The 25,977-nt window shown below is 36.5% G+C and overlaps 1 protein-coding gene across 8 annotated transcripts in view; it reads left to right on the forward strand.

The window, feature by feature from the left end:
* SMOC2 (SPARC related modular calcium binding 2) overlaps positions 1–22,688 on the forward strand; it is a 251,531-nt gene extending 228,843 nt beyond the window's left edge. For 4 of the 8 annotated variants that reach the window (XM_072643931.1, XM_072643926.1, XM_072643929.1 and 1 more), the window contains 4 exons: positions 13,850–13,952; positions 14,453–14,727; positions 16,773–16,810; positions 21,048–22,688. In XM_072643931.1, the coding sequence (XP_072500032.1) occupies positions 13,850–13,952; positions 14,453–14,727; positions 16,773–16,810; positions 21,048–21,065 (434 nt within the window). In that variant the 3' untranslated portion in view covers positions 21,066–22,688. The remainder of the gene's footprint in view (positions 1–13,849; positions 13,953–14,452; positions 14,728–16,772; positions 16,811–21,047) is intronic. The other 4 variants (XM_072643932.1, XM_072643933.1, XM_072643928.1 and 1 more) reach the window with 1 other exon arrangement.
* Positions 22,689–25,977: the final 3,289 nt, after the last annotated feature.

Genomic DNA, 25,977 nt, shown 5'->3' on the forward strand with positions numbered 1-25,977 from the left:
AAGGGGCTGGCATAGCCTGAACTGTTTTGCAAAACTTTAAGGCCATGGATTTTTTCCCTAATGTCCAAGAAGATGTTTAGTTTTCAAATTTCATGTAGCTGTAAAACATGAAACCCAGAGTATTTGCTTTCTACTTTATGAATTCATCTGGCATTCAAAAGAACATTTTAAAAAGATTCAGCATTAAGACACAGAGATGAGTTAGTGAGACAAGCAAACCTTAAAAATCTGACAATGTCTTCAAGTTTGAGGATGAAGTTTACCCACCAGGGCCACACTGGTCTTCTTTGTTCACTTTCAGATTCGTGTGTGTGTGTGTGTGTGTGTGTGTGTGTGTGTGTGTGTGTGCGTGCAGGAGTGAGTAGACCTGGCCTCAGTTGAAAATCTGACTAGAACAAAACAAGCAACTTTATAAAAGAACAGACTTAGGAGACTCTAAGGCCTTGGTTTCATAACCCCGAGGAATGCTGAGGAGAGTCAAGATTTCTTACTACAGACTATTCCTTATTTAGATTCAGCCAGAGCTTCATGTCTCATTAATCAAATTGTCAGCTGAGTGCTGTGTCCACAGTTTTTGGCTGCTGATGGTAATGTCTGGATATACAAATAACAAATCGCTTAAGAAACTTCCAAATTGTAGGCAGACCCCCCGGGTCTGTAAGGTCTCACCTTTTCTGCGCTAACCAAATTTTACCTCTAGATTAGCATTGTGATTTTGTATCTGCCCTTTAAAGGAGAGTATCTATGAATCAATTACTGTGGGTACTATTCACATTGATATAGAAGTTACCCCTCAAAAAAAGACAATGTGAATTATTGTTTTCAGTTTTTAAGTTTACACACTTAATCTCATTTCATTGGACTGTCTTTCGATTTTCTTTGTATTCTCACAGTGCCTAACACATAATAATTGTTTACTAAATGTTAATTGATTAAATTGTGAAAATTTTGGAGTGTATCAAGGAGTGAATCCCCTTTTCCTCCCTTAGACTGTAATAACACAAAGAATTTAGGTAGGAAGTGCACATGATATCCCAACTCTAGCGCTTATCTGATATATGGCCCACAGTTCACTCATTCTCTCTGGGCTTTGGTTTTAAATTCACACACTACTTAATTCATCAGGCCGTTGTAAGAAATAGAAAATGAATCCTCACTCTTCCTCTCCCTACAATTCCCAAATTGTGTCCAGTCTATCTTTTATGATACTTCTCATATCTGTCTATTTGTCGCTTGCCCCATCACCACCCTTGTTTAGGGGCCTCACTCTTTTTGCTTGAATTACTGCCTCAAATCTTTTCCATTCCAGTCCATCCTTCACAGAGTTGCCAAGGTGATGTTCTCAAAGCACGGATCTGTCTGTGTCACTCTCTTGCTGCCTATTACTTCTAGAACCAAATACAGTTTGAAATTTAAAGCCCTTTAAGACTTGTCTTCAAACTACATTTCCAGGGTTATTTCCCATTTTTTCCTTTCTTGTACCCTACATTCCAGTCAAATTTTTCTTTTTGTTGATCCTAAAACCATGATATTGCACCAAGAGATGGAACATCTGTCTCTTGGGATTCCTATTTCCCTTCAAGGATTACTAGTTTATATATTCTCGCCAATGTCATACCCAGTTATCTTTTTTGTAGTCTGAGCATCATGACAGAGTGCAAAGAGCTTTGGTTTTGGGATCCGTGGACTTGAGTTCAAATCCTGCCTCTTACCCTTGTTACATCTGTGACCTTTGGCAAATCAAAACCTCCCTGGGCTTCCATTTCTTCTTCTGTAATAAAGTCAACAAGCATTTATTAAGGACTCACTATGTACTGGGCAGATTAGATGTCATCAAGATCCTTATCAGGTCTGTGATCCAAATAATATTGCCACTCATTTGGATATAACACATTTCAAATGATGTTCAAAATAATACTAATATTGTAAAGTTAACCTAGTAAGGTAGAACTGGACCGAATTGATTTAGTACTCTACCCCAGTGAAAAGTGCCACTGATAGTTTATCAAGTTTATCAAATCTGCAGAAATTTTATTCAACCAATGAAACTGACTTTGGCTTTGGTTATACTATTATTATTTCTTACATCTTTCCTAGATACCAGCATACATCAAAGATCCTCATGAACCAAACCAAAATATAATCAATAGGAGAGGAAAAGTATAAAATTAAAGAATTTACCAAATGGAGGGGACCCCAAAGACCATTTAATCTTATTTTATAGATGAGGAAACTGAGGCTAAGTGGTTTGCCCAAGGTCTTGAAACAGGGAGAGAAGTTGCCAGGTTTTCATTATATTCATTTCTGAGTTTGTCTTTTGTCTTGGCCAGATGACTTAGTAATTATTCTTATGATTATATTATGAGCTAGCTAAAATGAAAAGAAGGGCAGCTAGTTGGAGCAGTAGATAAAGTGCTGGGCCTAGAATCAAATCCGACCTCAGACACTCAGTAGCTGTGTGACCATGGGCAAGTCTCTTAACCCTGTCTGCCTCACTTTCCTCATCTGTAAAAGGAACTGGAGAAGGAAATGGCAAACCACTACAGTATTTCTGCCAAGAAAACCTCAAATGGGGACATGAAGAGTCAGACACTTTTGAAAAAGACTACACAACAGCAAAATAAATTAAAGTACAACCATGCATAGGGAAATTAATTTCAGAATAATAAGAAAGTGTTTAAAGACAGTTCCATGACTTCTGCATATGAGAATTATAGTGATGCCAATTTCATTTTTTTCATTCTCAACATCATGACTGAAATTGATATTTTTTTCTTTTGTGTATTACTTTTACTGTGAAACTTTAGTTCCCATCCCCTGTATACATATTTTTCAGATTCAAAAGGATCATGTCCTTTTTTACCTCTGACTGAAGTTTGTCTGAATGCATTGTGATCATGAAGACATTTTCATTTGTCAAATGCTGCTGCAAGATCTGTTTATTGGCTCAGACTCCTGTCCCATTATTGCAATCTTTTCATTCCAGCATAGTCAGACATAAAAATAGCATACAATAGTAACTTGATTCTCAATAGGTTGGATTTATACTTTTAATTTTTATGGATCTTTTTACAAGTTTCTTATGTTTGGAACTGAAGTTTAATTTGCTTTATGTCTTACACGACTGAAGTCTTCAGCCATGCCTCATTGAGGTATAAACGCAGTCAAGGTTCTCAAACACTGCATTAGCATCACTTGAACATTTGCATGTCCTAGCAAACTGAAAACCCTTATAGTATACTCCCTGTAATGGATTACATGTATTTCATCGCAGGCCCTGCCTAACTGATTTTAGAGTGGCTTATCACCAGTTTCCCAACAGTGTAATGACTTTTTTGTCCACAGTGACTTTCACAGACCATACATGATATTTATAAAATGATATAAACATTTTATCTTATTTGATCTTTCCAGTTATCCCATGAGGAGGGTACCTCATCTTTTTGGTGTGTGTTTTTTTCTCCTGATAGAGTCAAAATATCTTTCATGTTAGAAATAAAAATGATTGGGGGGGGGGGAAGTGTACAAATGACTTCTGTGTGCAAAATATGTCATAGGATTATGCACTTAAAGAGGACCCCTAATCTTCTAGAAGAACTACAGTTCATCCAGAGCAGATAAATAGCTATCACCTCTTTTCCTTCTTTTGTTTTTGTTTAGTAGTTTCAATCATGTTCAAATCTTTGTGGTCCCCTTTGGGGTTTTCTTGGTAAAAATACTGGAATGGTTTACTGTTTCCTTTTCCAGATCATTTTACAGATGAGGAAACTGAGGCAAACAGGGTTAAATGACTTGCCCAGGATCATACAGCTAATATATCTGAGGCCAGATCTGAACTCCTGACTCCAGGATCCCGCACTGTGCCACCTAACTGCCACCTCCTTTCTAAAACATCCTAAAGACTGGAGAGAAGTAAATTGCTATAGTCACTTTACTAAAGGTGTTCAGTGCTTTGAAAGAAAATACTTTCTCATCACTTTACCTACTCAGCTATATTAGTTATTAGTATCCATTGATATCACTGTAGAATATTAAGAGTATTAAAAATATTAAAGTATTGAAGTATTAAAAGAGCAAATTTTCCACTGTCTAGTCCAAAATTTTATATAATGAAAAGACTTGCCAATAGGGTGTCTTGTGTGATATGTACATGCTAGTATATGAAGTGAAATAACATTTTACTGTATAATCATTCATAAGAGCAGTTTTGAAGGGAGAGGTATAACAGAATAGGGTCTACTGCAAACTCTAACAGAAATGCTGCTGCTAGCAAAATTTTAAAATTATAATAGTATCTAGCTGAAAGGACCCTACTTTCTAAATTTCAAAATGCCCTATGAATAGTGATGGGTTTATTTCCATCATGACTCTAATCCATAAGATGAAGAAATTAGGGGATAATATAGGGCAAATACCTTTGCAAATCTTTCTCAGTTGAGGCATTATAATATGAATTAATTATTTTGTAGAAATGTGAATTTCTAGAACATCACATATAAGGATGAAAAGTATTGCAAACAGTCTGTGTAGAAGTGTCAAAGGAGGATTAGTTAGCCTCACTTTTATACTCTTCCCTCCTGATTTTCTTGTGTAATCAAACTTTTATTATAGTTTACATATAATAGATAACTCTGTAACTATAACTATATATATAACTATATGTATATATCCATATAAACTGTAACTGTAACTATATATATTTATACATAAATAGATAACTATATGCTTTGTAAACTTGACAGGTAGTGCCATCTTTTCAGAATCCACAAACTGAAAATTAAAACTAGAGATATTGATTTGGGCATCACCTCTGTAGAAATGATACTTGAATTAATGGGAGCTGATGTCACTTCCAAGAGAACACATGAAAAGAGAACAGATTAAAATGAGGGCTTTGACAAATTCAGGTGACAAGGGGGCAGGAGATGGGTGATGATCCAACGAAGTATCATGCAATTAAATCATCGTGTAATTATCATGCAGTTAAAACCTTCATTTTGCCCCCCATACCTACACCCCCATACCTCAAAATCACTCTACAGCATCTCTCTTCCATCCTCTCTGTCTTTACTTGTGTCCCTGAAGAAGAGGCAGCCCTTTTCCTTCCCAAAACCCTCTGCCTGTGCCCTCAATCCTATCCTCTTAATCTTCTGTAGGACTTCCTTCTGTTAATCATTTCCTCTCTGCCTAGTTCCAGTTTTTCCTGATGCCCCAGGTCTTCCCCCATTGCCTGTAAATCTGTGTAGCTCTACCCCATGCTTTAAAAAGCCCTCACATTATGTATCCATGCAAGCTAATATTATATGTCTCTCCTTTTCATTTTCAAACTCCTCAAAAGAGCCATTTAGACCAAGGGTCCTTAACCTGGGATTTGTGAACTATTTTAAAAAAATGCATATGTGTGTGTATGTGTGTATATGTGTACATATATACAAATATAGTGACGTGTATGGGTACATATATATGTATATATATATATGTATATATATATTAGATAGACAGATGGTTACGTAGAAAACTGGATTTCCATGGGAATCCCATATATTTTATTTTATGCATTTGAGAAGATTGTTCTAAGACCAGATTCATAGGCTTTACAAGATGTCCAAAGTGTTCTAAGATATAAAAAAGGTTAAGAAACTCTTATCTAGATTAATTATTTCAACTTCTTTGCCTCTCATTCACTTTTCAGGCCTCTGCATTCTAGATGAATCCCTCTCTCCAAGTTTATCTTGCTTAATTGCTAACTCAGATGATCTTTCCCAGGCTTTATCCTCTTTGATTTCTCTGCAGCTTTTTATACCATCGATCAACCATCGACCATCCTCCTGGATTCTCTCTCCTCTCTTCTGACACTGTGCTCTGACCTATCTGAGCCTTCTCATCTGCTGGGTCATCATCATCCATCTTCTGTCTCCTTGCCATAGGTATTTCCCTAACACTCTCTCTTGGGGTTTTTTCTATTTCCTTGTACTCTCATAGATCACATCAGCTCCAATTAATTCAAATATCATCTCTAGATAATATTTAAACCTATATGTCTTCCCCTAATCTCTTCCTAGCCCTAATTCTGCTCATGTCATTTGATATCTCTAGGCTGCTTATTGATTGGGCAGCTAGGTGGTGCAGTGGATAGAGTGTTGGGCATGGAGTCAGGAAGTGTCTTTCTGAGTTCAAATCTGACCTCATACAGTTTTGCATGACCCTGCGCAAGTCACTTAACCCTTTTTGTCTCAGTTTTCTCATATGCACAATGAATTGCAGAAGGAATGGAAATCACTCCAAGAAAATCCCAACTGGGGTCATGAAGAGTCAGATATGCCTGAACATGACTGAATAACAAGGCTATTTATTGACTATCTCCTTCTGGCTGTCTCACTGGTATTTTAAACTCAAGAATCAAAATAACGCTCATTCTATTTCCCTCTTATACTTACTCTGTTTCAAACTTCCCTATTTTTGTCAAAGGAACCACTATCATTCTAGTCAAACAAGTTTGTAACCTGTGAGTTATCCTTGAGTTTTATTCTCCCTTACCACTCATGACCAACGAGTACCAAAGTCTTATTGATTTTATTTTTACAACATATCTCACATCAGTATCATCACACCACACACCTAGCCCTAGCTTAGACTCTTATTGCTTCCCTCTTGGACTACTGTTATGTCCTCCCAGTTGGCATCTCTGATTATAATCTCTCACCTCCCCACTCCATCCTTTAAATGACTGTCAAAATAATCTTCCTAAAACATGTCTGACTGTGTCACTCCTTTGCTCAACAGCCTTTAGTGCCCTGCCCCTCCTCCCCAATTGCTTATTGGGTGAAATGCAAACTCCATTGCTCAGCATTTGAGATTCTCTAGCATCTTTCCTTCTCCCATCTATGTTTCTAGCTTCACTTCTTGCCCTCATGACCTCCAGTCTACGCTGGACTGCTGCCATTTGTTGAACTCTATATTCCATATTCCATATCCATGTACTTGGTTCAAATCATCTTGTTTGCCTGGAATATTTGCATCTCAGCATCGTCTTCCTTCAAGGTTCAGCTTGGGTGTCATCTCCCTTTTGAAGCTGGTCTGGATCTGCTTACTTGTTATTACTATCTCCCTCTCTCTTCAATTTTCCTTCTTGGTATGTTATTTTAATTCAGTTTGATAAGAACTTATTAAATATGTACTATAGGTGCTGAAAAGTCAAATATAAAAATTAAACAATTTTTATCCTTAAAGAGCTTACATTAACTTTGAGTGGGGGGAGAGGGGAGGGAAAGAAGTAACTACCTATTCACAGGAAATTAAATACATGACAGATATAGATATAGATGATATTGTTATAAATATATTTGTATTATAAAAGCTCCTTTCTTATCTAATATGAAAGAAAGATTGTTAATAATAGAATGATGTTCCACAATACATAACGGAAAGGTAAGTTAGAATGGGGCAGAGAAATAGAAGGGCATGGGGTCAAGATGGATAGGTAGGTATAAGGGAGAATATCATGACAAGACGGTAGGAGATGGATGATGATCCAACAAAGGATCATGCAAGGAAGTAGTGACCTGGGAAATAAACTTTGGCCTACACATCTGTGACACAGAATCAGAGTGGTTTTTAATGGAACTAGAGGGCAGTAGGTTATCACAGAAGCAATGATCATGTTGATCTGATTTTCAGTCCTTGAGCAAGGAAGGACTCCTGGGAAAAGATTAAATAACCTAGATGGTGGTCTGTAACTAGGGGTTGGTGGAGATTGTGACCCTGGCTATGAGAGTGAGGCATGTTGAGCTAAACTACAGGACAGCTAAGGGCAAGTCAGCCCTGACCCAAGGTTTGTTCCAGTACGTGATAGATTCCTCATACCTCCTGACTGAGGCCTTAGGACAATTTTTGGTCCAGGATGAGGGCTTCAGGACAATTGATAAATTCCAGGTGTAACCTGGTGGTGCACCTGGTTCTTCCCTGGGTAGACAATAAGCATCTTGAGGGCAGGGATTGCTTTATTTGTGTTGTTTTATTCTCAGTAACTAGCACAGTGCTTGCATGTAGGAGGTCTGCATAAGGAGAAAAGGGAGCAGAGGATGAGGGTCTTGAATTTTGTCTTGAATAATAAGGATTCATTATCTATATGGGGTAAAGGAATGAGATCATTGCAAGTTGTTCACCTCACTTTGTGATGTGGTGCTAAGTGGCAAAGTACTTAAGATGACATTCTCAAGTATAACAATTATGTAAGAAGGTATTCCAACCTTAGGCTGAGTGGAGTAAGTTTAGCAAAGTTCTTTATCATATGATGAAATAGAGAGCATCCTATAGGGTCAATTTGTACATTAAAAGAGGAAGAAAAGCTTCGTAAAGTAAACTACATGTGAGCAGAGAAACAGCATGCATGGTAGAGTCAGAAGATCTGGTTTCAAATCCTCTTACTACTTACATAACCTTTTGCATGTTATATGTACTTCCTGGGCCTCAGTTTCCTTCTTTGTAGAATGAAGGGGCTGAACTAGATAACCTCTGATATCCCTTCTAAACTGATGATTCTATGAATTTGAGCCTGACTTTTTCTCCCCATTTTATAAGCTAGAACTGTTTGTTTGAGTGATAAATTGACCTAATAGATATTTAATAAAGGTATTTTGATGATGATGATGATGGTGGTGGTGGTGGTGATGATGGTGATCCAGACTTTTTTTCTAATACCATAATTTGAGAACAATTGATATAACATTACATCATCCAGTGATACACTGGAAGATTTTGGTTCAAATAGTGTCCAAAGACGTTAGATATTTATTAGTGCCAGGACTCATGGCAAGTCACTAAAACTCATTCTCTGAGCCTCTATTTCCTCCTCTATAAAATGAGAGTAGTAAGTAGTAAGAAATAAGTAGTAATAGGGTAGATGAGAGGATCAAATAAGGTAATGTATGCAAAGTGCTTTGTAAACCAGAGTCGTAGCAGATGTCTCAAAAGTTTGGGTGCTTTTTAAAACTTTAGCAGGTTAAAACTCACCAAGAATTTTGGGGCATTTTGTATAATTGTGAGTTATTGTTGTATACGTGCCACCTTTTGGCATCCAAAGGATCCACTCGTAGACACACTGAATGTTAGTATTGGAAGGAAATTTAGACGCTTTTTTTCGGGTTCATTTTCGTCTTAACATCCCCTCACACAGGACCTGCCATTTAATAGGTGCTTTCTTAAATGCTTGTTGATTGCCTGATTGATGACCAAATCCAACTATTTTATAGTTGGGAAAAAATAGGACCTGGAGTGGTTAGTGGTTTGAGCAAGGTAACATAACTCATGGGAGAAAACCCAAGACTAGAAACTGAGCCAGACCATAAGAAAATAATTGGTAATCTAACTATGTCTTATTTGAATTTGTTCTAATGAATACAATTGCAGTAAGAATCCTTATCTTCAAGCTGTGTTATTCACTTTTTCAGTGTTTCCACAGGAAAAGCCTGCTTTGTAAACAAATGAATTTATCCATCTATCTTTTATAAAATTTCTTCAGTCCTGAAGGGCCATAGCAAAGTGCTGTCTCCCTTCTTTCTACAAATAGATCTTTTATTCGGTTTTTAGTGGTCTATCAGGGCATAGTAATGGGATAGGTCACACATATATTATATATTTTAAATGACCCTCTTGAGTTTCCAACTGAAGTGAGGTGTTTGTGTATGTTCCTGTCATGCGTGGTATGTATTTGTTGGTCTAAGGTTTCTAAAGCCTATTCTGTGTTTGAATGGAGAACACACTTGTGGGTAAAACTATCCCTAAAGTAAACACTTAATTTTGTGTTACATCTCTGAACCTGCAGGGTAACACCATGTGGTTACAACTCCAACCCTTTAACAACAAATTATTTATGTAAGCTGTCAAAGCCACACAATATAGGCAGTCGGACAAAACGAAATGAGAGGAAGCAGGAGGCGAGGGAGAACTATCAGCCTTTCAGCCTGGGCTAACCCTTACTTTGCTGCATGCTGGCACGTGTGTGAATTATTTGTTCCATAAGACCTAAGTCTTACCTTTTTATCCATCGGATGGATTGTAGCATAGTTGGAGGGTCCAAAAGAATTATGCTATGTTGATAACACCTGCCAAAAACAGAGGGTTCATTATGTCTCAACGCCATGTACCTGTAACTGCACCTAGGTACATGCCCACTGAAGTTAAAACTTGTCAGAAGCTGAATATTTTCTCTGTACTTGAACGGTAACTATTTTATGGCTTCTCATTTTCCCTTAAGCTGTTGAGTTAGTCATGAACATTTCTCCAAGAGCTAGCTGTTGGGTTTTAATAGCAATATTTTCTGATGGGTTTCCCCCTTACTATAGTATTTGTATCACTTTTCACATACTAAAATCTTACCCTTTTCTTCTAAAAGTATAAATGTGGTTTCTTCTATTTTAAATTCAGACAGATTTCAATTTAATGCTTATTTTAATAAATAAACATTTATTAAGTGCATATTATATACGAGACAATACAAAGAGGGGTGGGGATTTAATGGGGGAAAAATAGTCTCTGTCCTCAAGGAACTTATTTATATTCCATTGAAGGAGACAACATGTGAATAACTATGTCTGTGGCAGATGTATAAATGGCAAATGGAAAGCAATCTGAGAGGGGGAAATAATTAAAGATAACTTTTTCTTGTCTTTTTTTTTTTTTAACTTTTAGGTAAATAGCCTTTAATTCATCGCACACACCTCTCCTCACCATCTGTTAAAGGCAGCTAAGTTGTACAGTGGTTAGAGGGGTAGGCCTGGAGTCAGAAAAACCTGAGTCCATATCCAAACTCAGACTAACTGTGTGACCCTGAGAAGGTAACTTAACCCTGGTTGCCTCAATGTCCTCATCTGTAAAATGGGCTGGAGAAGGAAATGTAAACCACTCCAATGTCTTTGCCAAGAAAACCCCAAATGAGATTATGAAGAGTCAGATATTGTTGAAAAATTACTGAACAATAACAACAAAAAAAATGCTAATTCTTTTTCCTTCCCTTTTCCTCCTTCTTCTCCCTTTTCCCTTTCAGGATGGTCATTAGAATTAGATTTGTTTTCCTTGGCCCCAGAGAGCTGAACTAATGTGAATGTTATAGGAGGTTTTCTTCAGGTCTTGTTAAGAGTTAGACCCATATAGAAGAGCAATGGGCTGTCTCAAGAAGTAGTGAGCTGACCATTACTCAATTAAATGGTGGCTTGATATTGTAAAGAAGTTCCTAGTCAGATGGTAGATAAAGGAGATAACCTATGAGGTTGCTTCCAGTCTTGACATTCTATGATTACAGATAAGTTATGATTACTAAGAATTAATGAATCTCCTAAGGCAGTTGTATGTATTGAAATTCACACAATTCAAAATTATAATGCTCATTGGTTCCAGTCCAATAGAAATATGGAGATCATTTTAAGAAATATGATCACTTCAGGAAATTCATTATTCACAGTAACAAGAACCTAATTGGAGCTGTTCTAAGGTACAATTTCAAAAAGTTCAAGTTTTGGAAGAATTTAAGGCCATCTAAGATGGGCCAAACTTTGACTGAATAGTTGTGAAAGGCACACCCTTATATTTTCTCTTATTACTTCTTATGATTTTGACCTGGAGATAGGCTGCCTTACAGGGGTCTCCTGTATTCCATTTATTAACAATCAATCAAGATTTATGAATCATCTACTATATTCTAGGCTCTATGTGAGGAATATTAGATGTAAGTAAGTAAAATGAAACCAACTCTATTTTCAATAGTAGCAGTCTTATTTTAGGCCATTGGATTTTCCTTGTTGCATTTCTCTTGATTAGACATGCCTGGCCTATTTGAGAGGCAAGGTTGGCATTATACTGATCAAGGAAGTGACCATTTTATAGAAGTATAGAACTAGAAAGGCATTTCATGAGGTTTTAGATGTATCACTTATAAGTTTTCAGGGTACCAAAAATATCCATCTCCTATTTCTTTCCAAGAAATATATTCCATTATATACATGTGCCAGTAGGTAACTTATTTTTTCCCTTTTACACAAAGACTAGGTACCAATCTCATCATGTCTATGTTCTCTGTAGATAATAATCAGTCTTTTCCAGATGTGTTCAAAAGAAAAGAGCATTACCTCCCCCTTGTCCTCTCAACCTCCACTCCCATTCCATGCTTGCTGAGGATTCACATCTGTTTTCTGATATGGGAAGTTAATGAAGTAGAACTGGCTTAAATACATTCTTGATATATACAACTTTTATATACACAGGAATAAAGAAAAAGTCCCAAGTGTCAAAGAGAAATTTATAAGAAACAGGGTACTTCTAACTGCATAAACATGTTGTTCTGCAGAGTCTAGCTGCTATAGTACAGAACCACCACACAACTTAAGCCATTCTAATTCTATGGAGGCTTAGAAGTAGATAGTCTCATGTTCTGAATGGGGTCTTATTTCCTCACCACTTCATGGGTTCATTGAGAAATAATTTGTTAAGACGGAGCTCTCTAATCTTAGATAATTCTTTCTCCTGCTTAATGGGTCACTGGGAAATGTAATGAGATTATTAATCCTTACTGATAGATAGATCTCTTCCCCTTTGGCTTTCATACATTTCTTTTCTTTTCTTTTTTTCATACAAGAGAGACTCCAGAGTAAATGGGGTCCCTTGAATGATTTTCTATGACTTTTCCCCATTTTTAAAATTAATTTTTGAGTGGTCAGAAGTTACCTTGTCAACAGCTATGTGTTTAACATCTTTATTCTTATTACAAAGAGTATCAGAGGAGTCACCCTGAAGCTAGAGGTGTTCTCAGAATTTCAATAATTTCCCCATCAGGAATGAGTTGAATACCTTACTTACTCAGTATAGGGACATCAACCTAATAGGTCTGTGAGTCTTAAATTAAACATATTAAGGCCTGACTAGAATTTTAGGTGTTAATAAACAAGTGGGGAAGAAGATGTGGCATCATAGGATCTTTCCTAATCTATAGAATCATGCCTTGGAGCTACCAGTGGAATCTGTCAGTTCTATCCATCTCTAAGGAGATGAAAAAGACTTCATTTTTACCTTCTCTGTATCAGGGTGTCCAATCCTTTGCCAACTTCAATAGAAGAAAGTGACAAGATGAACTATGATGATGTGGCATGTCTGTAAATATTCAAAATAACTCAGAAGGAATGGACAAACCTCCAAACACTTGTCTTAAAAAGAAAAAGAAAAACACATACAATACACAGCTGTATAGCAAAGTAAAACTTTTTCTCACAGTGGATGGGGAGATGGAAGCAAGGAAGGAAGGGAAGAAAGCAAGGGAAAAAAGAAGAAAAGAAATATGTATTATGTGCCAAATTCTGTTCTAAGTATTTTCTTATTTGATCCTCACAAGAGCCCTGTGAGTTGAGTGTTAATTACCACCCCTATTGGGCAATGAGGTGGTGCAATAGATGGAGAATCAGGCCTGGAATCAGGAAGATTCATCAAAATCTACCCTCAGACACATCTTACTAACTGGATGACTCTGGGCAAGTCACTTAACCCTATTTGCCTCATTTTCCTTATCTGTAAAATGAGCTGCAGAAGGACAGTATCTTTGCCAAGAAAACCACAGATGGGGTCACAGAGTCAGACACAACTTAAAAATGACTGAACAACAGCCATCCTCATTTTACAGCTGTGGAAACTGAGTCAGACAGAAGTTAAGTGACTTGCCCTGGGTCATACAACTAACATCTAAGACCAGATTTGAACTTCGGTCTTCCTCACTTCAAGCCCAGCACTCTAGTATGCCACCTTGCTGCCTGATGTGAATGAAATTATATTGTTAACTATGAATAAAATTTTTCTTTTTAATTTTCAGGTTGTCCTGGAGCCAAGAAGAATGAATTCCTGACCAGCATTCTGGATGCCTTGTCCACTGATATGGTGCATGCTGTTTCTGACCCCTCCTCCTCATCTAGCAGGTGAATTATACTTGATTTTGGGGGGATTTGAAACAAACATTTCGGGATTGCCACTGAAAGCGGTACAAGAGTATGAGAATTGGGCTTAACTTACACTCTTCAAAAAGATGGTTTTTTGCATCCAAATAAAAAACATCATTACCAACAAAAGTCCAAACTGAAGGAACTAACCACTACCTGGGATATTGGTAGATTGTGTCGGGTGTTTGGGAGAGAGGGAAATACCTAGCCGGGAGGAGTAAAGGTTGCTTATCTCATCTCATAGTTCTGTGTACTCTTCTTTAACACTTAAGATAATTCAAATTTATATTATCTTTATTTGTGGGCATTATTCCCACCCCAACTAGATCCCTAAGGGCAGGGGTTAGGTCATATATCTTTTATCTCTTCTAGCACATGATCGAGTACTGCTGGACATAGTAAGTAAGCAATAAATGCTTCTTCAATGTTATATAAACAAACGAATCTCAGGAAAGTTCCATAGTTTGTTTTTATTTCAGACTCTCAGAACCTGATCCCAGTCATACTCTAGAGGAGAGAGTGGTCCACTGGTATTTCAAGCTACTTGATAAGAACTCCAGCGGTGACATTGGCAAGAAGGAAATTAAACCCTTTAAGAGATTCCTTAGGAAAAAATCCAAACCCAAGAAGTGTGTGAAGAAATTTGTTGAGTATTGTGATGTGAATAATGATAAATCCATCTCTGTTCAAGAACTAATGGGCTGCCTCGGTGTTACAAAAGAAGAAGGTAAAGCAAACACAAAGAAACGTCATAGTAAGAACCTTTTCTAACTTTTAAATCTTGACATTTCTTGGATTTTCTTCTTAGATTTTAAAAATTGTTTCTACCTCATAAAACATCCAAGAATTTTGGAATAGGAAGAGGCATCATTTACAATCATTAACCACCAGGATAGAGAATAAATTGGAAGCCCATTAAGGATAAACTAAGTTGAAGTAGCTAGAGTTTACATTGTTCCTCCAAAATCAGATCATGGATGGTGAAGAGATATTTTCATTCCATTAAGAAAAAAAAAAAGTCTTGCCACCAGTTCCCTGAAGGGCTTATCTGAGGAGAATCAGAAGCATTTTATGGACCTTGCATCTCTGGGTCATTTGGGAAGACTTCCCTATTTTTGGACTCACTGTCCCTAGTTGGAAGCTTAGTGTCTCTTATCCTCCTCACCGGTTATTTAAAAGGGAAAGGGAGAAACACTAAACAGTGTAGGGATCAAGTAGTTTCTTCTCTTATTTCCTAAAGTGTCATAGAAACATTTCATTCCCCAAAAAATAGCCCCAGGAATGCAATTCCAGGATCCAGTTTTTGAACGGTATTAGAATTGGTGTTGATATTCATAGAAACGATTTTTTTACATATAGAAATATAAAATATGTCTTCCACCAGAAATAATGTCCTTCCTTCTACAATTATTATTTTAAGAAGATGTATCTCAAATCTATGTAAAGCAGGGAATTAATGATGTCTTTTAAGCCTAAAAGTGCTCAGCCAGCTAAGGGGTGATAGAATCAACTCTTTAGGTCCATAATCTTATCTTTTTTAATGGAGACAGATGTAGGAAGGAGTTTTATGCCTTCAGGTGAGATGGGGTCTTCTCTAGGGCCAGGATTGCTGCTGTTGGTGATGAATTATCATCTCATGGAACAAAGAAAAATTTAAAAAATGGTCCCAAATCCTGTGCAGACTCTTTCCCTTCTTCAGTGACAATGAATTAGCTAAAAAGGACATGGAAGGTGCTAATAGTTAAAAAAAAATAGTCATCTGTAAACTTACCAGCAAAATAAACATATAAATTATCAACTTGCTTATTTTATTTATTTAGCTGTCAGTACTCTAAATGCTCGCTAATGACAACGTATAGGAGGAACCAAGTCATCTCAGTCTTGACATTTTCACTATGTGAATTATATATTCATAATTCTGTGATCAATTTGACTATTCAAATCAGTTCAACAAATGTTTATTAAGTATTTTGAAGGGACTATATCTTGGGGTCTCTGGGGATGAGACAAAAAAACAAAAAAACAAAAAAAAACCCAACAGTCCCTGTCCTGAAGGAGCCACTATTCGCCTGAAGGTGAGTGTCAGGGATCAGGACAAAATATGCACCCAAATAAATAAATATGAGGTACATGTAAAATAATTTCAAGAGGGAAATGGTGGCAGTAATTGTGGAGGTCAGCAAAGGCCTTGTGTACGGAGAGGTATATTCTGAGCAGTTTTTTAAAAAAAGGAAGTTAGGGTCTCTGGAGGGCAGAGAGGAAGAGTGGTTATATCCCAGACAGGAGAATGACTTGTGAATAAGGACTGTGGTTGGGGGTGGAATGTTGTGTATGGGAAACAGCTGATAGGACTCCTTAAGTGAAACAGAAATCATGTAAAGAGAAATAGTGTAATATGAAATAAGTCTGAAAAAGTAAGGAGGTCCAAGTTAGATTGTGGGGACTTTAAAAGCCCAGTCATAGATTTTGCATTTTATCCCAAATGCAATAGGGACATATTGAAGATTGGGTTATAAAATGATCAGATCTGAGTTTTAAGAATATCACCTTGACAGCTGTGTGGAGGATACATTGGAAAGAAGAAAATATGGTAGCAGGGGGACAGTGAGGAAGCTATTAGAATAGTCCAGGTGAGAGGTGATGAAGGTTTGCATGAGGGCAGAAGGTATGTGAGAAGGAAGGAGATAAATGTAAGAGAGGTAGAGTTAGCATCCAAGTACAGGGTACATCCAATGTATCCATCTGGAGGGGGGCCACTTTATGAAATGAAATGTAATTTGAAACACATTTCTCTTTCAGCTCCTAAAGCCAACTCCGAAAGCACTTCTAACAGGCAGGTGAGTGTGACTTTATCTGCTGGTTAAAATCTGGTGCTAGTAATTCGTCAGATTGTATAGGATAACTGAGAATTCTGCTGGTGTTGGAATACATGGCATCTTCAAAAAGACACTACCACTTCTCCACCCTCTCATATCTCTTCATCCTCATGGACTTACTCATCATCCTATCCAAAATGTGTTTGTAGCATTCTTTCTAAAGTTTTCAAAATGGTAATACTTCAATGAACAGTATAAAAGATTGCCCCCCATTTCTGATTAATCCTTAAGATTGTTTCCAATTAATTATAATTATAATTTCAAAATGAATTAAAAATTCTCCTCCTGGTGTTCTTGACAGTGAATGTATTGTATTTTGTACAACTCAGCCACCTGTAAATAGTTTTTCTAGGTAAGGTTGTGCTGATTGTTTTTTATAGGAGATGCTCTAGGCATAAATGTTTTGAATATTCATTTTTCATTAAAGCCATCTAATAAGAAAAGTAGTAGCTTCCATAGGGTTTTATTAAAAATTCCATAGACATATATGTTGTTCATTCATTTGAGTCATGTCTAACTCTTCTTGACCCCATTTGGTTTTTTTTGTTGTTGTTGTTTTTTTGGGGGGAAAGATACTAACTAGCTAGAGTGGTTTGTTATTTTCTTCTCCAACTCATTTTACAGATTAGGAAACTGAGGGAAGTAGGGTTAAGTGATTTGCCCAGGGTCATACAGTTAGTAAGTATCTGAAGCTGGATTTGAACTCAGGTGTTCCCGATTCCAGGTCTGGCATTCTATTCACTGAATCATCTAGCTTCTTTATAATGAATATGTAGGCATATACTGAAAATATGCACTATCTCTATATATGTGCATATATTTATGTGTTCATATACACATACATATCTATACAGATGCATTACACATTCCATATATATGCAAATATATGTATGTATATACATTTGTGTATATGTATACATGTGTGTATATATGTATATGTGTGTACATATATATCAGAATATAGACCATAACGCATATTTGTGCAATAAATAGGCACAATTGTGGTAAGTCTTTTCTCTCCCCCTCTCTCCCTCAAATCAGGAGTATTTGCCAAAAGATAAACATAGGTTGAGTCATTTCTCCATCTCTCAAAGCCAGGGCAAATCCCCCTCCCTCCCTTCAGCTAGTCAACTTGTTGTTTACTTTGTCTCTTTCCTTGTTTGAAGTTCCCTACACATTTCCTAAGGCAAGCTCTGCTTTTGTTGTGGATTTTAAATGAAGACCTCCTACACACCTTGGCTGGAGCTTAAAACCATTCCACCAGGCAAGATGTGTGATAAGTTTTTCTTTGTTTAACCAATGTTTATGGTTTTAACTTTTAAAATCCCTCCACAAATCACTTACACTTTAAAAATGGGCTGGCCTGAAAACAATTAAGGGTACTGGAACTCCCCAAACTTTCAAAGGGTTGCTTTAATTAGACAATGACAATTAAGGGCACACTTGCACTGCACTCAATCACTCAGGGCCCATTGTTCTGCTTAGGGAGTTCTCTTAGGTAGTCTATCCATTTTAAAGTTTTTCAAATATTTTGACACTAATACTATAAGACACGAATTTATAATTAAACTTGGCTGGGTGAGCCATTAATGACATTTATGTGGTACAATAATAAAAAAAATTATAAGTGTTCCATTTGAGGAAAAGAGATGATGGGAGGTTGTAGCTAAGAAGATGGGATTTGTTATTTAGCATTTAATCAGAAAAAACAATCACAAAGAAAGCTGACTCATCTACACTCTCTTCTCAGTTCCTTTCTCCCTTTCTATTCAAAATTTGTATCTGATCAGAGCAATATCATCTACTGTTCACAGACAAATGCAGATTTCAAATTATTATACCTTTCTTCTCATCCAGTGTCCTGAAGTGCACCTGACTAGTCAATTTAACTTTACCAATTTCTTAATAAAATCAAATAATTCTGCTTTTAAGTAGATCAAATTGAATAACATGAAAAAAAACACATTATTTCTGCAAGAGTTCTTAACTTATTTGTGTGTCTTGGACTTCTTTGGCAGCCTTGTAAAGCCTGTGGATCCCTTTTCAGATGAATGTTTTTTAATGGAAAAAAAAATCTGTAGGATTAGAAAGGAAATCAGTTATACTGAAATACAGTTATCAAAATATGTTTCTTAAAAAGTTCATGAACACCAGGTTTAGAACCCCTGCCTTAGAGAAACAAAATGCCAAATTGGAGAGGATGAAAAGAAAGAAAAGAAAAATAGGTTGGAGATAGGCACTAGATCTGTAATTTCAGTTGGTGTAATGGGGACCCTAGGCTAAGGAAATTCCCTCTATCAATGTGGGTTAGTCCTTTCTCTAAAATTTATACCCTTATAGAGTTGCCTAGAGCACTGACGAATTAAGTAACTTGGCCAGGATTTTACTGCCAATATATAAATCAGAGGTAGACTCTAAACCAAAGGCTTGTTGGCTCTGAAATCAGCCCCCTATCCACTACACAAACACACACACACACACACACACACAGCTTCACAAAATTTGGACCTTCACTTTTGATTCTCAAATGCATATGTGTGTATTATATATTTTATATACACACATATATTTTACACACACACACACACACATTTTTTCCAGTTACTTACATTACTATAGTTACTACTATATATAAAATGGTAGATTAATGCACAATTGTGTAAAGGTATTTTATTGAAAAGTAAGTAAAAGTGCTTATAAGAACACTTCCAGTTCTGATTTTCAAATGCTCTCTTATGGTGCTGTCAAAGTCAAATGGAAACAGGAGCCAATAAACTATACATAAAGATCCCTGTGAGCCCAACACATATTGACTTAAAAATATACTATCTCTGTTTTATTGTATTTTTATTCATTTTGTTAACATTTCCCAATTACATTTTAATGTGATTCTCTCACTAGGGACTACTGGGGCCCACATGTTTTACACCTCTGCTCTATGAAACAGTTGGTAAATTTCAGCTTTCTGACAGTCACCTTGTCCAAGTCAGGTTTATGTGGTAGCCAACCTATGATTTCAGAAACGTGCCCATAGTCCTATTAAAATATTCCATTAGCTGTATTTAGGGTAGCTATGTCTACAAAACACTTTATTGTTTGTTTCAAAATGTGTCTTACTCCATTTCATTGTGTTCCATGTAGGTCAATGAAGCAAATAAGAAAATAATAAATAGGCCCCAGCAATATGGTATTCCTAGAAACAATTGTTTTCATGGTTATTCCACCAGTGTGAACATGGAAGGTGATTATAGGACTCAGAATGAAACTGTTGTCTTTTCTTTGTCAAGATACTGCTCCTGATCTGTGGTCAGCAGGACATGGACATCTATTCTGAGTTGGCTCTTCTGCCCTTACAAATAACTGCGTAAAGCTGAGCCACTGTAATCTTTTCTCCTTTTCTCTGGCAGCCTACATTTACAAAATGAGTGAAAGGCAGCAACATAGTCAGTGCCACAGAACAAAGATTGTGTGCGTGCGTGTGTGTGTGTGTGTGTGTGTGTGTGTGTGTGTGTGTGTGTGTGTGTGTGTGTGTGTGTGTAGAGCTTAATTAACTGGATTATATAGTTAGTCATCAAACCTGTGACCGTAGCTTTAATATCGCCTGTGCCCTAAATGAGTAAGTTGGAATATAGAAAAAAATTGACTATGACAGGGAAATAAAAATGTTTTTTTTCTGGGGGAAAGTTAATAAAAACACATTCTTCAGTTGAAACTAATACTTTTGTAAAATCTTTCCCAAAAGAAGCATGATATTTTTAAAGGGAAATCAATATCCTTAACTTTAGAATCTATCTTCCTTGAAATAATATTTATCTTCTTGACTGATTATTTTTACATCTCACATATTGAGTATGTGAATATACTCAGTATCTTGTTGGTTGATATCTTTTATTTGAAACGTACTTGGGAGGTGAAAGGGGAGGCAAGCATTATGAAAGGGAAAATTTGATATCTACACTGAATGTTGACTATTAATTTCTACTGTACTTACTGATTATTTTAGCAATCAAGCTTTCATAACTTTGAGACCAACTTGGATCCATTGGGGTTTTTCTCTCTTAATTAGTATGAATGGATACAGATAAATCTTTAAAAGTCTAATAGAAAAAACAATTACATAAATACATACAATATATTATAAGTTATTTCTATAGAGGACTAAATCAGACCTTTTAAAATACTTTGTCTCTTTTTTCAGCCAAAGAAGCAAGGATGAATGACCATCATAGCAAGGCAGATCTTCGACATGTGGGAGATTCCCTCACCAAAAAGCAATTAAAAAAAAAAAAACAACCATAGTATTTGCACTTTGTACTTTAAATGTAAATTCACTTTGTAGAAATGAGATATTTAAGCAGACTTCTAATCTGTGAAAATGGAATGGCTTGTTTCAAAAAAATTAATCACATACAATGTATGTGTCTTCTTTTGACCTTTGAAATCTGTACTTGGTGGAGATGTATTAAGTTTGCATCTGAACTCTTTTTTTTACTTTAAAGCATTTTTCTGCGAACATTCATGTAGTGGATACCATCTTATTGTAGTAGGTTATTTTGGTTCTAATACCATGCCTCTTTTCCTAACCAGTGCAGTCATTTAACATAGTTATGCTGACAATTTGCTTTATTTGAAATCTGCTGTACTCACAATATCCTTGAATCAGTGTTGGGACCTTTAGGCTTCCAGAAAACATTTGTAAAATACCGCTGGCTCAACTTTGAAGTTACTAAGAGTGGCTTTGTAGCATAGGGAAGGGTTTGTGTTTTGTTTTGCTTTTCAGAGATCATGCTCATGCAGTGAGCTATGCAACCACTACAGGATTCAAACAACTACATTTAGTGCTCTTGTAGGAAAATAGATTTTTCTAAACATTTGCTATGCACCTTCCATTGTAATCTTTTGCTTAAGTTTTGCCTTTGGCTCCAATTAGTCATGCAGCAAACTTAGAGAAAAAGAGAGAGAGAGTGAGGTGAATTGGAGTGCCATTCAGAGTTGGTCCTGCCAAACCCTAGAGCATGTTCCTACTGCTGTCAGGACAAGGCAGTAAAGAGGTAGATTTATTCAGGATAGTAAATCTAATTATGGAGAAACAAGGCAGGTTAAACATGCTTGTCTATCTTGATTTTCCCTTACACCTGGCAAAACCCTCTCCTACCTGAGGCTGCCCCTAGGTCCACTGGAAGGTAAAGCTATCACTTGAATAAATGATGAGCAGTTGCCTTCATGAGACAAGGCCAGCCAGTGTCAGCTGTGCTTTAGCCATTGGCCTTGGAAGCCAAGGAATTCTGGTAGGCTTTCATACCTCCCCTCCCCAACCCCTCCACCCCCATTCTTCCGGGAATGCCTCAAGGGAGGAAGAATTTGCAGGTGAGCTAAGAATTCTGTGTCTGATGGCACTCTGAGAGAAAACATTCAGGAGGTGAATAACTACATGGTTTAAGCAGCAGAAATGTTGAGCATCTGCTGGCATTTCCAAACCTGGCATTCAGAGGAGAAACTGTACTGTAATCCAAAAACATGAACTTGCTTTGTTAAGGCATTTGGGGCATGACATGCAAGTAGGAAATAACAGTTAGTTGTGATGCTCTTTAGGCTTGGACTTCTGGTTGGGAAAAAAATCTTTATGGCAAATCAAACACTCATGAAAAAGGACATGTATGAATATATTTAAAATGTTCAAAATTAGAACTGTAAACATTGGAGCAACAGTAAAAAGTACAAATGTGTTTCATCTTTGTTTAAAGAAAACGTTTGATCCAAAATTTATTTGATAATCTTTCATATTGTTAAACTTTGAATTTAACCTTACTCTTAGATTAAAACACAATATGCTATCAAAGCTGCTTCTTTGTCTTTTATTCTAATAAATTTGAGCAACTATGATGTTTTTGTAAAGGAATGCAATATTACCAAGACATAAATAGAACATCAATTAAGCAAATTGTCAGCCCACCAACAAGGATGCACTAAAAATTGCTGTGTGCTGAACAAAGAGTTGGGCACCATGGGACATGCAAAAAATATAGAAAGGATGTTCTATCTACAAGGACAAGACATACACATACAAAGTAATAACCATATTCATACAAATGTAAATGTAATGGTCATCCTCTTTGCAAATCTGGCTGGTACAAAAGCCAAATAAAATTCCCTAGCAATAATTGGCTTTTCTCTATCTGCCTATGAGACTGGATTGACGGTAGAATTAGCTCAGTACACATTTCCTCTTTTTTTTTCTGTGAATTTGTAGTAACACCAGCTTATCTGTGTAAGCAGCCTAGCAATTCCCAGGCCATCACCTTTCCAATCTTGGCCTTGGGTAGGACAACTTGAAATACCATGGAAGAGTCCCCTTCCCCATATATCCATCCACCTACATTTTATAGTAAGTATATTTAATATGCTAATTTTGTAAAGTTATTTTTTCAGTCTATAACAGTATCTTTCTTTTTTTAATTCCAAAGAGATAATTTAAAAGGTGAGGCTTATATCTTTGAGGGTAACTTACATTTGGACTATATGTACTGAACTATGAAATAACATCAACTGTCAAATCCAGACTAAGGACAAAAGGAAGGAAATAGCATTGTAGCCTGGAGTCATAAAGGAATGATTCATAGAGGAGAAGGTAGTTTAACTGTACCCTAAAGCATCCACAGAACATGGAATTATCTTGAAAGAGTGGGGAAGCCATTGTGCACTGAAGAAAAGCAGTTGACACAGTAGTAAACTATGTACATGGTTCTACCACACTACAAAGCTGCTTCATGAATATGTTGGTGTCTTGGTGGATCTGCATTCTTATCGGCATAGGTATTTCTTCACCAGTTAAGACTGATGTGCCTTCTCAAAATATGAATTTCTCCATGATGCTTTTCCCAGAAATCCTCTCCGGAAGATTATGTTAGACATTTTCCTCTAGTTCTTTTGATAACTCATATGGACCATTCTTCTTTCTGTAACATAAGACAGAAGTTACCTATATTGCTAATCTCTGTAAGTAATCAGGTACCACAGTGCAGCTATGCCAGGCATGCCAGCAAAAGAGATGCTGAGCTGTCAATCAATCAACAAAGAAGCAGTTATTAAGTACCAGCTGTGTGCCAAACTCTGGGGATCCAATTACAAAGAGTGAAACAATTCCTATTCTCAAAGAACCCACATTCTCAATCTAGCCCCTTCGTTTCAATCCTTCCTGGAGAGAAATTAGATTGTATTTCTGTTATTTCTTTTCTTGAGTATAAAGGTCTAGTAACTCTGATTTCAGTACCACATACAGTTAATGGCTCAACAAATATTTTAGACTGATTGGAATGTAAATGTGTATGTACACATACATACATATATAAAGAAACAGTTGCTAAGAGTATATATTTAAATATATATTATTTATACATATAAAAATACTACATACTTTCATATATGTATATATTATATACATACATACAATATATGTGTATATAGCATATACATATGAATATATTCTGTAAATGTGAATTTGTAGAAATTTGTAGAATTTGTAGTATTTTGTAGAAAATTAACATTTATAATGTAAAATATATATTTAAGTGTATATTATAAATATATTTAGAGGAAATGTGTATTTAAACACATTTATGAGATATATTTAAATGAATGTTAAAAATTTGTCTCACTATATATATTCAAACACATTTATGAGATATATTTAAGCAGAAGTTTTAAAATATCAAACTAAGAAGTACTTATCAAATATATTATGAGCCTTTCCTTAGAAAAAATTTCTAGGGGGCAAGGAAGGATAATTTAAAATAATGCTATCCTAGTCTGAATTAAAAATCAGGATCCAGAATGAGAGATATCATTCTGCTACATATGGCATAATCATTTGTAATGTCAAAGAGATTCCCATGGTAGCCACTATGAATATGCATGCATATTTCCAGGGTAAATTCACAAAATATAAATAACTCCCTTCCTCAAAGACAAAACTGAAATATTTATTCAGATACCAGAAAGCCAGATCCACTATAGTAACAAAGAAGTTCATAAACACCACTAATCCAGGGATCACTGCCATCTGCAAGTCTTCCCTCCATTAGGCCTCCCTACAAACAAGCTCCCCTGTGCAAAGTTCCTCCCTTTCTCACTCAAGCTAGCTGCTTTGCTTCAGCTCTGCCTCACTCTCACTTCCTACCCCGCCCATTCTGCAAGATCCTTCCACCATGGGCTCCATGTGACTCAAGCTGTGGGCTGCCCCAAAGCTCAAAGCAAGTCATATGGACCTATTAAGGGACAGGGAAGATCTTCAAATTTCCATATCATTATATCAGGTCACGTTTACAGTATCTTAGGAAAGTTAGAAAAACAGAAACAGGGAAACCAGGAGAAGAGGACTAGTGGCCATACCATACTGGAGTCCATGAGACTTTGACTGAGAGTTAGTAATGTTATCTTAGAAAAAAAAGGAGGCTGAAGAGATAGAAGAGCTGCCTTAAAGTATTCAAAAAAATTGAAAGATTATCATGTAGAAAAAAGGTAAGAAGGTAGGTAACTCGCATTTATTAAACACTTATCTGGTACCAGGTATTGGGCAAAAATCTGGGAATAGAAATATAAGCAAAAAGAAAGACAGTCCCTGTCCTCAAGGAGCTTATGTTCTAATGAGAGAAGACAACATATAAAAGAGTGGTGAAAAGCTAGAGTAGGAGGGAGAAGGGGGTGGTATGGTGGTGAAGAGTCAGAAGCACATTTAGAAGGAGAATTAAGCATGGCAGATCTGGAGGCCCCAGAAGGAATTTATCAATGGGAAAGGGGGACCGGCATCATAGAGGGATGTTCTAAGATGAGAAGACCAGTCATTGAGGAAAGATTAAACAGTATTAACATTAAAAGTGATTGATTAAAACCTTCAGTTTGGCTCTAGAGGACAAAACTTGAAGCACTGATCTGAAGTTGCTGACACATATTTAGGCTTGAAGTAAAGAACACGTTCCTAACAGTTAATTGCTTTCCTAAATGAAATAGGTTGCCTCAGCCTCAGGTAGCATAGGTTACCCCCTCCCCCTTCCTGACACAGCTCATGGGATATTTTCCAGAAGTATGTAGTGGATTCTTTGCTGGCCCCTCGTGTTCTTTCTGGCTCTTTG

The sequence above is a fragment of the Notamacropus eugenii genome, chromosome 2 (genome assembly GCF_028372415.1).
Source record: "Notamacropus eugenii isolate mMacEug1 chromosome 2, mMacEug1.pri_v2, whole genome shotgun sequence".
NCBI classification, from domain to species: Eukaryota; Metazoa; Chordata; class Mammalia; order Diprotodontia; family Macropodidae; genus Notamacropus; species Notamacropus eugenii.